Here is a 14,390-nt window from a genome sequence, read left to right as displayed (position 1 = left end):
GTGACAAGGAGAACCTTCTACATTCTCCTACGACTTTGTGTTACTTCCTGTGAGGGAGTTTCTCCAGTGTGCTCAATCTAATTCCAGCCACTGGTTTAATTTTAGTGACATATACCACCTTCTCTTATCAATCTCCTCTTGTTGTCTCACATGCTCTTGTTCATACACACGAATATTTTCTATACCAATTTCTTCACAGAATTCCCGGAAAACAACATCTTCAACCTTCGAAAACAGAAATGGAACAAAAAATGAGTATACTGTTTTGCAACTCACAGATGTTAAATATTCAATCACTTCATGCTTCAGACAAGATTTTTAAGGTATTTCAAGAAAACAGCTGACAAGTACTGAGAAGTAATTTGTACTTGAAATTTTCAAGTAACACTTTCAGTCCAGACATAAGGCATATGTGCCTGTGATCTACCAAGGGTAACTCCAATCTAAGCTCTTCTTGACAGCAGCTCCTCATTCTGAAGACAGAAGTTATCAGAGTGTAACCAGCTTCCCTGGCCTGCTGTTCCCAGACAGCTGAAGAACAGGAAAGCTAGACAGGACACTAATCAGATACACTAGATTTCTTGGACTTGTAGTTCAGTTCTTTATCTGAATCCTTTCAAGAGATCCATAAATATTAATTACTATGCTCTATTTATAGAAAAGTCATAGCAAAAACTCTGTCATGAAATAGCTCATTTCCTAAATATATATAGTATATTAGCATATACTAAGGAAAGCATCAGTCAAAATCAATTCTAAATTTTTTTTATAATTTAAGCAGGTACACTAGGTACAGTGTACATGGCTGGACTGAAGGAAGAAATAGCAACAGTCCATTCCAATAAATTCCTATTTAAAAGGAAACCCAATGGACTAAAGAAAATTTTAGGAGAACTCTATAGGTCAGAGCCTGGTATTATTTATATCATTTTAGTATTCAGAATTTTTTAGCCAGGTATCAAATACTACATTAAACCAAGTGATACCATCCAAGTTACACTACTCTTTGGAAACTGATGATTCGTTCAAATGATAGCCTCTATGTTTTTGTTTTTTCAGAACAAGCAAAAGAAAAGTTCCTGTATCTGGAATTCTTACACAGTAAACCATCAATGACTTCCTCAGTGTTTGCAGATGACAGACATCTGCACTCCCTCATGCCTGCACCCCAAGCAAGACAGAGAACAGGCAGCAATTTTGGCTTGTTCTTACATGTAGAATTCCAGTCATGGATTAATCCCAGACTGACTGATGAGAATGGGTCAGAAGCCAGGAGCTGAATTACAGATGTATGATACAGCCTGAGTTACTGCAGACAGTGCTGAGGAACGTCCCCTTCTCCAACAAAATACATTTGCACCAGCATCTAAGTCCTGGGCTCTGTATTTCCCAGAGAAAACTGCAGTACCATTTTTCCACAGCTTGTACCAGATTTCTTTGTTTGACATGAGTAGGAACAAAGGCAGCTTCAAAACATAGGTAGAGATGAGGAGCCTATTTCCTCAAGAGGTCAATTACTGCCTACTCTAGCAGAACCTAGCAGGAAACCCCTCTTACCATCACATTAGGCTTTACTAACATTCCCTTCACTGAATGCCTTTAGTCTCTTCATGACAACCCTGCTCTGCAATCTGCCCACTGTCTGCATGAACTGCTCTGGGGACCACTGGAAGATTAGTAAATTACAGGGAAACTGAGGGATGAGATGGCCAAAGTGTCCACACAAAAAACCAGCTGAGAAACCTAAGTGATGGGTCACATCATAGAGAACTTTTCCTGCTGCTCATAAGAAGCAGACAGGAGCAGATTCTGAAGACAAAAGCTGTTTAGCACTGTAACAGAAAATTATTTGGTCAGGTGGGGATAAGACAAGAGCTCCATATTCTCCATCACCTACACCTCAAAAGAGAGGGTGAGCAAAGAACACTCAAATTATATCACAGGCCAGCTTCATCTTCCATGAACTGGACTTGAATACAATGGTCTTAAAAAAAAACAACAAAATATCAAAACAAGCCCCAAAAACCACAACCTGCAAAAAACCTGAAAGAACCTCCTTCCCACCCAGCAAAGAAAAAACCAAACAACAAAATCACAAAGAAAACCTCTACAGAAACAAACAACCCCTCCAAAACAGTGAAACAGGAATTTGCTGACAATCATCACACACACCGCAGCCACTCTCTCAGGGTAATCAGAGCACAGAGAAAATCAAGAACAAATACTGGCTACTTCCCAAGAGAAAGGAACCTTCAGACTGTACCATTTTTCATCTACTTTCCAAGCAGACAGGCCATCCCCCAGACATGTCATCTGCAGAGTTCAGAACAATTCCCACTCACAGTGCTGAGGACTGTTTTCAGCTCTAGAAAGCTGTACATATTAACCAAAGCCTCATCTGCTTGAGACATAGATGGATTTGGTTGGTTGGATTTGTGTTTAGCACTCAACAGTCACAGAACTTTGACTCTAAGGAAACTGATTTGCAAAGCCGTGACTCACATAAGCTAACATTCTCTGTTCACAGTTACCTTGGTAAGAAAGGTAGAGGATGTGGAGACATTACTGGAATAATGTACAAACCTTGTCGGCAAAGCAGTTTACAAAGTTAAAAGTTGTCCAGTTCTAAACATCAGTAAAACTTAAGTTTCTGTAGCCTAATAGCATGAGCTCTCACAGCTCTAACAGAAGGCATTACCTCATTAATTTTTTTCTGAAACTCTTCTATTTTTTCTTTTCTTTGCACTATTCCTTCATTCAGCATATCATGCTGAGCCTCAATATTTACCAGTTCACTTTCCAGTTTTGATTTTTCCTAGATAGAAAGGAAAAAGATGGTAATTTTTCTCAATAGGATGATCAACTTTCTAGAAATTAAGGGGCAGCTCTATTCCAGGTTAACTTTTTTCTGATTAAAAACATTAAATATTTTCTTCTCAAATGCCACTTAGCGACTATTACTGCCAATCTGCATGTAACAATTAGAGCTTTAACATGTGGAAAAGCAAACTAAGTACCACATAAAGTGCACTTTGACTTACAGACTTCTGAAGGTTACTAGATGATAAACCAAGCTTACCAGAAACCCAAGCTTTAAACCACAATAGAAAAAGCCTCATGTAAAGTACTTTGCAATCTCTGTTTTTTAGATTTTATCAATTCTTCAGTTGTAACTGCCGTGTGTAAAACTTGAACTGAATTAAAAAAACTATGTAAGGAAGTAGCATTACTTGATCAATAATTGCAGTTTAAAATGATACAATTATTAAACATGAAAATTATAAAGACTTAATATTATACCATGAAGAGATTAGCAAGATGCTTCTTTTTGATAAGGTCTAATTCACTCTGTGAATATTTAAGTCGTGTCTGAGTTCCTTGGCACTGAGCACGCAACTGCTTCAAGTCAGCCTCCTTCCTTCTGATCCTCATTAAGTCCTGGAAAAGTGTTATGATGGGAGAAAAAGCTTTTTAAACAAAAGATGAACTGTTTGAAAATTATTTGTTTTTCAGATGTTAAAGCTAGCCCCACTGACCTAGGCCTCATTCAAGGTACAGGCTGATAGCACGGGTCATATTCAATATTAATATCGTAATGGATTTATTTCACCCAAAAAAGTATCCTCTAGCAGATTAAATTACAACTCCATCTCTCTTAAAAAAAGCTAACTAAAGGTATGAACAATCATTTTATACTGGGAGGTTTTGGTTCATGCCAACATTCCCATGTTAACACAACCATAGTGTCATTTTCATTACAAGTCTTCAGGTACTCTTAATGTTTTCCTGGAGGGAGGTTGGACCAACAGTGTTGTCCTGTATTTCTGCCTGTGAGCTGAGAACCACAGCTAAGAACTGAGATGCAGAGCTCATTGTTAACTAGAAGAGGATGAACAGCTATTATGTCCTGTCTGCATCTTCCAGAAGCTTTGCAAATTATACTTTTAGAAAATCACCTTCCCAGAGCTGAATTAAGTTAGACACAGCATGACTTCTGCAGTTAAGTGCTTTTAAGAGACCTACCTTTAACTCATTAATCAAGCTATCTCTTCTTTCTTTCATTTTAGTAATTTCTTTCTCATCCCAACATCTAGCTTTAAACCTTAAATCACTTGATCCTCCAGAAATCACTCCAGATTTCAAAAATAAAGTTCCATCAAGAGACACTGTCTGGAAGAAAGTAAGTTATATCCAAATAAATCTGAAAAAAAACCAGCCAAAATATCCCGTGCACTAGTGCCCAAGATACAGTAGTAAAACAAGTAACAACCACATTTGAGTTGGACTCAAATTTTTCTTTTCTCTTCCAAACCTGCTAACATGAGGCATTTCAAGCAGAGAGAGTATGTTCCTTCTTAGGAGTAATCACATTTTGGTATTATTACAGCTGATCAGAGAATAAAATGAAACTGTATCATTTCCTTGCATATAGCCCCCCTGTGTATGCACTTGCACTTAAAAGGTGTAGAACAGACAACTTTTAAACTTGGTAGAACAGACCAAGCAACATGGTAACAGAGTAAAGGCAAACAGCTTGTTTGTAAAGTGAAGGTGTACTTTTCTATAAAGAACATGGGTGTTTTTGTGACTCTGTTTCAAGTAAAAATTCAAGTCTGTGTTTTTAAATCAGACAGTTTTAGAAGCATGCTTACCCATCCCTCCTACTCCTCTTAACAAGGACTATACCAAGACCCATATCTGGACACTAACTATCCTTTCATTTGCCTTCTCCTTTTCCCAGGAAACCACTTCAACTTACTATCAGAGGACAAAACAGCCAAGTGAAGTATCTAGGGATTTGTTTCTATGGGATTAGGCAGCAGAGTACCAACTCTGTGTTTATTCTGCAATACTCCAGCATGTTTACAGAAGAATTATTTAATGGCATCAAACACATAATTGCAATTAAAACATATGCAACAAACTTTGGCTTCTCACTTTCAACCTCACTGGTCCATCAAATGCAATGTGTTTCGCTTCCTTAACGGTTTCACAGATCAAGGCATTCCCACTCACAAACTGAATCACTTTTTTCAGTGGAGCAAACTGCGTTTGTACAACATCCACCATCATTTTAGCCTCTTTTATCTCCCTCAGCTTCTCGTTAATTGGTTTAACCTGTAAAGCAAACAAGCAGTGTTGTTAAATGTTGTTTAAGCAAAGCATGTCCAAATCCGAGTAGTCTGGGGACAGGACGTACAGATCAACCCAACAGGGAGCTCAATCACTGCAAGACTAGAAACAGATCTGAGGTTTATGTTCTCTGCACACCACTGTCCTTTAATCTGCATAACCTGCTGCATTACTATTTATGATGGCATTAAGATACAATTGTATAACCCGTGCATCAAATTAAAGGACACCAATGCATGGAGAATAAACAAGAGAGTTCAAGATGTGTGTGTGGTTGCAGGGCTACCACCTTGCCCAGAGAAGCTGTGGCTGCCCTGTCCCTGCAAGCGTTCAAGGCCAGGGGATAGGAACAACCTGGTCGAGTGGAAGGTGTCCTTGCCCGTGGCAAGGGTGGAACTGGATGAGGTTTAAGATCCATTCTAAGCCAAACCAGTCTGTGATTCTATGATTTTTGGGGTCAAGGAGACATGGCTGGATAGCTTCTATAGCTGGAGCAGTGCCATGGAGGGATACAGGCTTTCTGGGAAGGACAGGTGGGGTGGGGATGAGAAGGTGATACAGCATGTAGAATACACTGAGGTACTGAATTCTTTTCACTTCAGTCTTTACTTGCAAGACTAGCCCCTGGGAATCCAGGCAGGAGCCCAAGGGGGAATCTAGAACAAGAAGGACATAGTCTAGCGAGAAGAGGATCAGGTCAGGCAAACTTAAGCAAACTGTATGCATGTAAATGTGCAGGCCCTGGTGTGATGCAACCAGCAGAGCTGAAGGATGCCATTACAAGGCCACTTTCAATGTTATCTTTGAATGATCATGGCAACTGAAAGAGGTGTCTAAGGATTAGGGGAAAACAAACATCACTCCTGTGCTCAAAAAGGGGCAAGGAGGAGAACCTAAGGAACTAGAGAACAGACAACCTCATGTTGACTGTGGTGATAAAGCAACTTATCCTAGAAACAAGTTCCATTCAAACACAAAATCTTGGAGAAGTAGTCAGCATGGATTCACCAAGTCAGTCATGCATGATCAACAACAGCCTGATACAACAGAAATTACAGGCCTGACAGACCAGGGGAGAACAGTCAGTATTATCCACCTAGACTTCTAGGTAGAGGCTTTTAACACTGCCTCCCCTAAGATCATCATGGATCAGCTGATGAAATAGGGTCTAGGTAACAGTGGGGTGAACTGAAAACTGCCTGAACAGATGAGCCCAGGGGGGTGACTGGCAGTAAAAAGTCCAGTTAGAGGCCAGTAGGTGGCCATGCCAATACTGGGACTGATCCTGTTTAATGACTTCATTAATTATCTGGAAGATGGGGAAGAATGTACCCTCAGCATTTGCTGATCACAAAAAACAGTGAGGAATGGCTGATACGCCACACAGTCATGCTGCCAGCCAGAGGGACCTCAGCAGGCTGGCAAAGGGAGCCAAGAGGAGCCGCATGAAATTCACTTCCCAGGTCCTGTGCCTTAACACACCAGCTCATTCTAATTAAACTGAGCCAGTATCAAGACTTACAAGTGTATTAGCTTGCTGGTGACAGGAGAAGGAAAAACATACTTACATCAAGGTAATCCAAAGCAAGAAAAGTTTCAGGTTCAGCTCGTTCTTGTTTCAGGAACCGAATGCAATCTCTTGCTATTTTTTCAGTGGCAACAACAATGGCAGTCATGAATTTGCTGAATACCTTGGTAACAGCAAGCTGGTATTTTTTATGAATAGGATGACACAGGTCAAGCAATCTTCCAAACTGAAGATTAAAATACAGAGAAGTATTAATATTTTGGATATCAAAAATATTTTTGCACGTAAGATGTATTTTCCTCTTACTGCTTCAGTATTATGTATCTACCAGCTGCACTCTCTTCCAAGAGCTGCACATAGCAGTCATCAACCCAACTTATCAAGTGTGGCTTAAGAATCTGAAAGGATCTCTTCTTCTCTAAGGTTACAGGTACATATCAATGTTTTACAGAGAATCTCTTTCATATACTGCTAGAAGCATGACAGAGTGACAAAGTTAGCTAAACATGCTTTTTGGAGAGTAAAAATGTATCTAACGCTAAGTAAGATCTTGAAATGACAACAACATCTCAGATAAATAAACCCGTTACCTGCAAGATGACAGCAAGAGGCACCATTTCAGTTTCAACCCAAAAATGAAGAAACATGAGAATAAAAAAAACTACTTTTCTTGTATGGCATAGTCTAAACAATCAAGCCTCTTTTGCCGTGTGTTGAATTAACACCTCTAGAGAGAAAATTAATTACAGTGCTTTGTTGTTCGTGCTCCCTAAATACTTTTATTTCTTTCCTGTAATTATAGGCAGAGTTGAGCTTTTTCTCAATGACCAAACCTACTGATGCACATTCTGAACATTATCACCTGTGAATTCATGCAAAAACAAGTTTACTACTTCTTTACATGTAGCTACCCATCTCTTCTTACATATCTATGGTTTTATTCTTATCATATTTAGTACCTGCAGTGTTCACCCACCACTATAAGCATGTTTGAACAGAAGCGTAAGATGTAGGACCAGAATATTTAGAAGCTGTCTGCCATGTTTGCCCATGAAATCCAGAAGACCAATACAAAGATTTCTTTATGTGTTTTGACCCTTTTTTCCTAAAACTGTGATCTAGGTTGTGTTCACTCATCTGTTAATTAGTACACCCAAGCACTAAGGAGCAGTTCAGAAACAACTGTATTGCCTCAGTATGCTGGTGTCAGGAAAACTCCTGCAAGGAACAAGGCTGACTGAAGCAGGAAGCACTGAGCCTTCCTGTAACAGGATAGCTTATGTAATGAACTTGACTTCTCATTTCTGTTAGAAGCCATCCCAACTCTAGGTACTCTTAAATTTGCAGTTCCTACTTGGAAATCAGATAATATTCCTCAACACCAACCTTCCCTAAGCCAATAAGGCATCACCATCTGATCCAGTTCTTTTCAAACAGGGATACAAAACAAAGAGTGAGTAAAATCAGATAAGCCAATCAAGCCTTGGATTTTTTTTGCACCACCCTTGCTAACTTGGATGAAAAAATTCTGAAGAGCAGTTGAAAAGCAAATTTCTTACTCTCTGGAGAAAACAACAGGATCAGATGCATGCCATATTCTGAGGAGGTCTTTGCAAAAGACCAAGAAGCAAAAAAAACACCTGAAAACATTTTAGTTTTTATCTTCTGAAGGCAACACTGGAAAGCTGAGTAAACATTAAAAAACACAAAAAAAAAGAAAAGACTGCCAGCTTGTACATCTCAAATGACAATGTACATCAACAGGGACCGATTACACTGAGTCATACTCAGAGGCCAAGTATTTAATTGATTATATTTATTAAAAATTTTCTATTGGTAATGGCTTTCAGTGTTGGAGTATATCTTTTAAATCTCACTAAAAAGATGTAAAGATTTTAATAAACCAGTTAATGTCCACTAACAACCCAGAATCAACAGACAAATCCCTTAATGGCATTACTGAAGTGTAATTTAAGAGAAATATGTAAAATATCCTAACTTATAAGCAAAGACACACCATTTGATAATATAAAAATTGTCTTTCAGAAGCAGCATTTGTTCTGGAATAAATGGTCTCATGGCTAACCTTCCTATTCATTTGTTCAAAATAACAAAGTCAAAAAGAAGGACAGAAGAAAACAAAACTGATTAATGAGAAAATGAATTCATAAACACCACTAAAACACACAATAATCAAAATAACTATTTGATGCAAGCAGTAATCCCTTTATTTTTGGAACCTGTAAAAAACAATGACAGTATATGCTATAATGCTTCCAGTAATACTATACACTCAAGCAAAATTTAAAAAGATATTCCAGGCTGTCCAGTTTCCTCCAGCTGCTTACTCTCTACTGCAGAACTTTTAAGTCTTAACTCTAAAACAAAGCATTTAAATGAGGCCATTCCATTACCACAGAATCTGGATAAAGCCTTTTTAGACTTTCCAGGATCTCTGCTCTCATCTGCTCACGCCTCCCTTCATGGTAATCAATTTTGGCATTCTGCAGCTCACCAACTGTTTTGTTCAAGTCTTCATTCACTTCAGCCATTCGTATTGTTGCACTCTCCATTTCCTTAGCCAGCACTTCCTCCTGCTTTTTTTTTTCTGTTAGTGATCCACTTTGAACAGAAGCAAAAATAAAAAGCAATTCACAATTTCATTCATACACACTTTCAGTATAAGTTAAGGCTATTTTGCAGTCACCTAACTTCACAAGCAGTAAATATCAGGCAGAGGACAAGACCCAGGAGGCAAGCACTGAGCTGTGCTAATACACAAGGTAAATATTGATGCTTTCTAGAGCAGCACAACTGCAAAACTCTCCTGTTTTCTTGCTCAGAATTTGTCCAGTAACAGCCCCATACCCACAGTAACATAACTTGGGAGAAATCAGAATTATAGAACTGATTCAAACAAAATATGGATTAGTCATCATACTTCCTACTTTATTTTGACAGCCGAAGTGACTGAAATATCAAGTAAAATTAGTAAGAGTTAGTAAGAATTCCAGTTCTTATTAGAATTCTAAAGAAAATCATTAGAAGGAAATAGAAACCGGCTATGTTTTGAAAAAGATTAATACCCAAGAAATCCAGTTAGCTTTTAGTTCTTTACACATACATGCATATTTTAGCATATTCTTCCAACTTCTCTATGCGTTTTTCATGCTCTTCTACCTGTTCCACAGTCTGTTTAATGGTTTCCTATGCAGTCACAAACAGAATGTGTTAAAAATAAATCAGAGCAAAATGACAGTTTAAAGATGTACAGCTCTACATTAATAACAAGTACTGAGGATAGATCTTTTCTTCTTTATTGCTATTTCAGGGTGAAATAGCAGCATCTCTTTTCCAACAGCAGGTGCCAAGCAGCACATGAACAAATAAAATAGGGAAATTTTTTCACCAAGGCCATAATGGGATTTTCCACGTTCAGCTACAACTTAGGGAAAGCCTCTTCAGCACAGAGAATCATGACACCAACAAATAAAAAACTTTAAACAAAGCACCAGAAGAGGAAACAGAAGAGGAGCTACTCTTGGCCCTACATCAATAGCTTTTTCCAAAGAAGCTGACACACAGTTTCCAAACTGACACAAAACATTGTAGTAAAAAAAAAATCCCACCAACGGTAAAACAAGAATTTTCAATTACTCAAATTTATTCAAAACATATTAACTGAAGCAAGTGGAGAGGAAAAATAATACTGCTACCTACACAGTTTATTAAGCCTTAATTTAAACCCTGAACTCTTTGTGACCTTTTAAATAGTTCCAGGGATGGAAAGTTAATGTCTTCTTGCACCCACTACAATGTTTGGATATACATATTTCATGCACTTTAAGTAATCCTCGTTCTTTTCTCAACAACACAATGGGACTTGCTCAGTTTAAGAAGCACAGGCAATGGAATTTATTTCACTTCTAGATACTAACTACATTTTCCTGGTAACTAGTAATCCAAAAAGCAATAGTATTTTATGAAGAAAAAAAATGGATGTACAAATATTAGCTTAGTTATTATGGTAAGGATAACTTTATATCCTCATAACCATGGAGTAAAATACAGACCTTTCATAGCAGCAAGCTTTTATGTTTAAGAATGAAATCTGTCACTCAATCACTTGCATCCATCACTCTCTATCACTCATAAAGCCTCATATGAAGCATTTTGAAGCTTTCTGAACAGCAGTCTCCCTCAACCTTGACACTGTAACTAAATGCTGAAGAAATGTATGCTGCCTCTCTAACTTCTTAGTAGGTGACAAAAATGCAAGTTAGCAGAGTTAAAAGAAATAATACAGCCAGAAAACCCAAAACACCTAACAGAACAAGGTTTCCAGCAAAACAGAAATGCTACACAGCATTCTGCCCTTTTTACTTCCATCAGAAGCAAACATCAGGCACAGTAACCAAGCCAAAGTGAAAAATGTACGTATTTTATTCTTACATGTTTGGATCTGCAATGATAAAAGATACCACAACCAAAATGACTGCAACTATATTCTCACAAAAAAGCTGCCTCTGAAGTGCAAGAAAAGAGTGGACACTGAGATTTTTCCAACTACAACGCATTCTTACACACAATTGACCTTTAAACCATCTCAGCAAGGAGACTGCTGTGATGAAAATACACCTCTGCAGGGTTTGAGTGTCACACACATACAATGGCAGTGGGACACCTCAGAAAGACTACACTCACACAACCAGAGACTGCTGACGGTGCAGCCCATGTTCTGAGTACTTGTAAAACTCCAGAGTTGAAGCTTTCAAACCCAAATCCTCAGTGTGGGCCCACGCACACGATTTCTGAACAAATTTAGAGGCCATTTTGCTAAACCTGCTGCAACATGGAAAGTGAGTTAACACTTCCAATGTATCTCTTTTCTGCTGAGGATTTGATTACATCAAAGCATTGAACATGTTTATATGTTTTTTTCTCCTAAAAACCTAATTCTAGTTTAATACAGATACCTCAATTTCATTTTTCTTCCTGCGATTAAGTTTCAGCCTTTCTTGATCTCCTTTATCCTCCCAACGAAGTTTTTCTAGCTGCTGGGCTAGTATAGCTACTTTCTTTCTTGCCACTTCTTTTAGCTCTTTGTACCGCTCTAACTGGACAAAAAGAAATAAAATTAAAAATTCACTCCTTGGAAAGTGAGAAAAATCATGTTGTTACAGTGTTAAGTAACTTTACCTACCTAAATTTTATGAAAAATACCCAATTCTCCAGAAGACTCTTCCAGCTCCTGATAGCATTACAACAACCTGAATTTTTTTTACAGTAAGTTTCAATCCAAAGCTTACACCTAACAGTTCTCACAATCTTTTTTTAATTCTTTTTTATTACTCTTACTGTTCAGGGAAGCTTATAGTACTTTCCATTCAATCTGAAGATTAACACTATGTTTTTTAACACATAGCCCAAAATTAGTGCAGTATTTTCAGCATTCTCATGCTATTAAAAAATCTCATATAATAAGTGAAATACAAATATTTTAAACCAATCTGCTAACTGATGACTAATTGACCAAATGCCTCTCAAGTGCAGTGCAGGAAGATTCACAAACTAAGGAAGAATCACTGTCTAAGAACATGCAGGTTCTCCATTAATTGATCAGAAATTATTTTAAAGAGGAGACAGTGGAAAAAAGTTATCACGTAGCTTTACAAACATTTGTGGCCATAAGGTTGCAAAGACAGCTTCTTCTTTGCAAGTGAATTTACTATCAAGGGATGTAGCCCCTTCCTTCTCAAAAGAGCTACCCCAGTTACAGGCCCAGACCCAGAGAAGATGGTATGTATACCACCAGGTCTTCACTGTCTTTCCCTAATTGATACCTCAGATGAAAAGCCAGCTCTCAAAAACCACTCACCCTGAGACCCTGACAAACACTTTCTGTCCTACCCTCCCACAGTGTACCACGTGTCTAAATAAAACTGAGAAATTTGGTTTTGTTTAAGTTCAAGGGCAAAAAGATCACTAAAAATCACAGGTCATTGGTGAAATAACAGTTTTGGTGTAATCAGGAGTATTTTTGGACTTTTCTAGTAAACAGTACTTTTGGGCCTCCTGGTTTACCTGACTTTCTCCCAGCTCAATTTCTGCTGCTCTCAGCATTCTCTCTTCTTCAGTTTTCTCCTCAAACACTCTCCACGCCTTCTCAATATCACTCAATTCCATCTCTAACTCTTTTATGTTCTGCTTTTCCTTATCACAGGCTTTCTCCTTGTCCCTTAGAGATTTTTTAGACATTTCTACTTTCTTGATTTGGTAGGATGTGTTTTCCTTTGCTTTTATATAGAGGGGTCTCTGCTGAATCAGTGATGCCTCCAGAGTCCTAAAAAACACAAACAGAAAAAAGCCCAAAACAACCAACCCCAAATCAACCACCACAAGGCACAGCCAAAACTGCAAAGCCACAGGAAAACGAGAGAGAGGGAAGATAGAAAAGACACTCCCTCCCCCCTGCTGACCACCATCAGTTTTAAACTGTAAGGCTGGGGCGTCACTGTGGGTATGCCCACAGAGGATTTTTTTTTTTATATCCAGTGAAAATGGTAATTTAAGAAGTGAAACAACCTCCTAAAATTTAATAGCAAACAAGTATTTTTATAATGAAAAATGTAACTAGGCATGGTATAGGAGGTAAAAACCATTTCTGGATTTTACTTCAGTGAATTGCTAGGAACTGACTTCCACAGCACTGGACTATCAACCAAATTTTTCACCAGGAAATGCACACCTGCCAAGCAACTCCCAGTGCAGATAACACTTTATTCAACTATCACAGAATCTGATTGGAAAACCTACTTCATTTCTTTTTCCATAAGCTGTTGGTCCCTGTTTAGTATCCCAAACATTTTTTTCTTGACTTTAAATGAATCTTCTGCTGTAGAAAGAGCCTCTTTCTTGATATAAGCCTCCGTATTCTTTTCATCCAAACTGTTTTTCAGAAAGCTAATTTGTTTTTCATTGTGATAAAGCTGAAAAAGCTGCAGCTGTATCTTTTCTTCATCCAGTTCCTTGATTAACATCTGGTAATGCTCTGCCTACCAACATTAAAATTTAATTTACAGTTTACAAAAACTATTTTCTATCATTAGCATTCTAATTTAAAGGCCAAAGTCATGTAAGATGGTGTACAAGTAGCTCTACTTCCAGTAATGGTCATTAATCATAAAACTCAAATACTGAAGTCAATACTTTAATTAATTATACTGGCAAGCCTATACTTTCTTTTATTTAGATTACATTTATCCCTCCACCTTTTCAAATGATACTGAATTACTACACAGCATGCCATACTGAAAAAACTACTAGACTAAAACCAGAAAAAGTTTGTGGGTTTGTTTTGTTGGTTTGTTGTGCTTTCTTAAACACTATTGAAGTTCACAAGAGATGCAAAATCTGGCAACTTAGCATGAAAAAACGTAATAACTTCAAGTTACCTCCTCTTTTTCTATCCTTGCTTGTTTGCGTTCTGCTGCCACACTTTTTTTCTTGTTATAATTAAACTGTGCATCCTCTTCTGCTTGCTGCATTTTCTTCTTCTTTTGTTCATAGTCTTCAGCATATTCCCACGAATTACTAATTTGTTCAAAAAGTTGAGTTCTCTCCTTCGGCTTCTTCATCGCAATTGACTCTACTGTTCCCTAAACCAAAATTGAAAATAAATTATGCAGGACCACAGATCATTCTGATGCCTTACGAATTTAGGAACATA

At 37.9% G+C, this 14,390-nt stretch overlaps 1 protein-coding gene across 2 annotated transcripts in view; it reads right to left on the bottom strand.

Moving 5' to 3' along the window:
- SMC1B (structural maintenance of chromosomes 1B) overlaps positions 1-14,390 on the bottom strand; it is a 30,906-nt gene that overhangs the window by 13,090 nt on the left and 3,426 nt on the right. For both annotated transcript variants that reach the window (XM_038153271.1, XM_038153272.1), the window contains exons 4-15: positions 14,116-14,319; positions 13,478-13,716; positions 12,746-13,004; positions 11,638-11,778; positions 9,786-9,868; positions 9,076-9,283; positions 6,702-6,887; positions 4,939-5,118; positions 4,024-4,170; positions 3,301-3,438; positions 2,699-2,815; positions 119-225 (exon numbers count right to left, since the gene is read on the bottom strand). In XM_038153271.1, coding sequence (XP_038009199.1) covers positions 119-225; positions 2,699-2,815; positions 3,301-3,438; positions 4,024-4,170; positions 4,939-5,118; positions 6,702-6,887; positions 9,076-9,283; positions 9,786-9,868; positions 11,638-11,778; positions 12,746-13,004; positions 13,478-13,716; positions 14,116-14,319 — 2,009 coding nt within the window. The remainder of the gene's footprint in view (positions 1-118; positions 226-2,698; positions 2,816-3,300; positions 3,439-4,023; positions 4,171-4,938; positions 5,119-6,701; positions 6,888-9,075; positions 9,284-9,785; positions 9,869-11,637; positions 11,779-12,745; positions 13,005-13,477; positions 13,717-14,115; positions 14,320-14,390) is intronic.

Source organism: Motacilla alba, chromosome 1A, assembly GCF_015832195.1.
Source record: "Motacilla alba alba isolate MOTALB_02 chromosome 1A, Motacilla_alba_V1.0_pri, whole genome shotgun sequence".
Taxonomy (NCBI): domain Eukaryota; kingdom Metazoa; phylum Chordata; class Aves; order Passeriformes; family Motacillidae; genus Motacilla; species Motacilla alba.
Note: the sequence above shows the minus strand (reverse complement) of the source record. Positions and strands in the feature narration are given on the sequence as shown.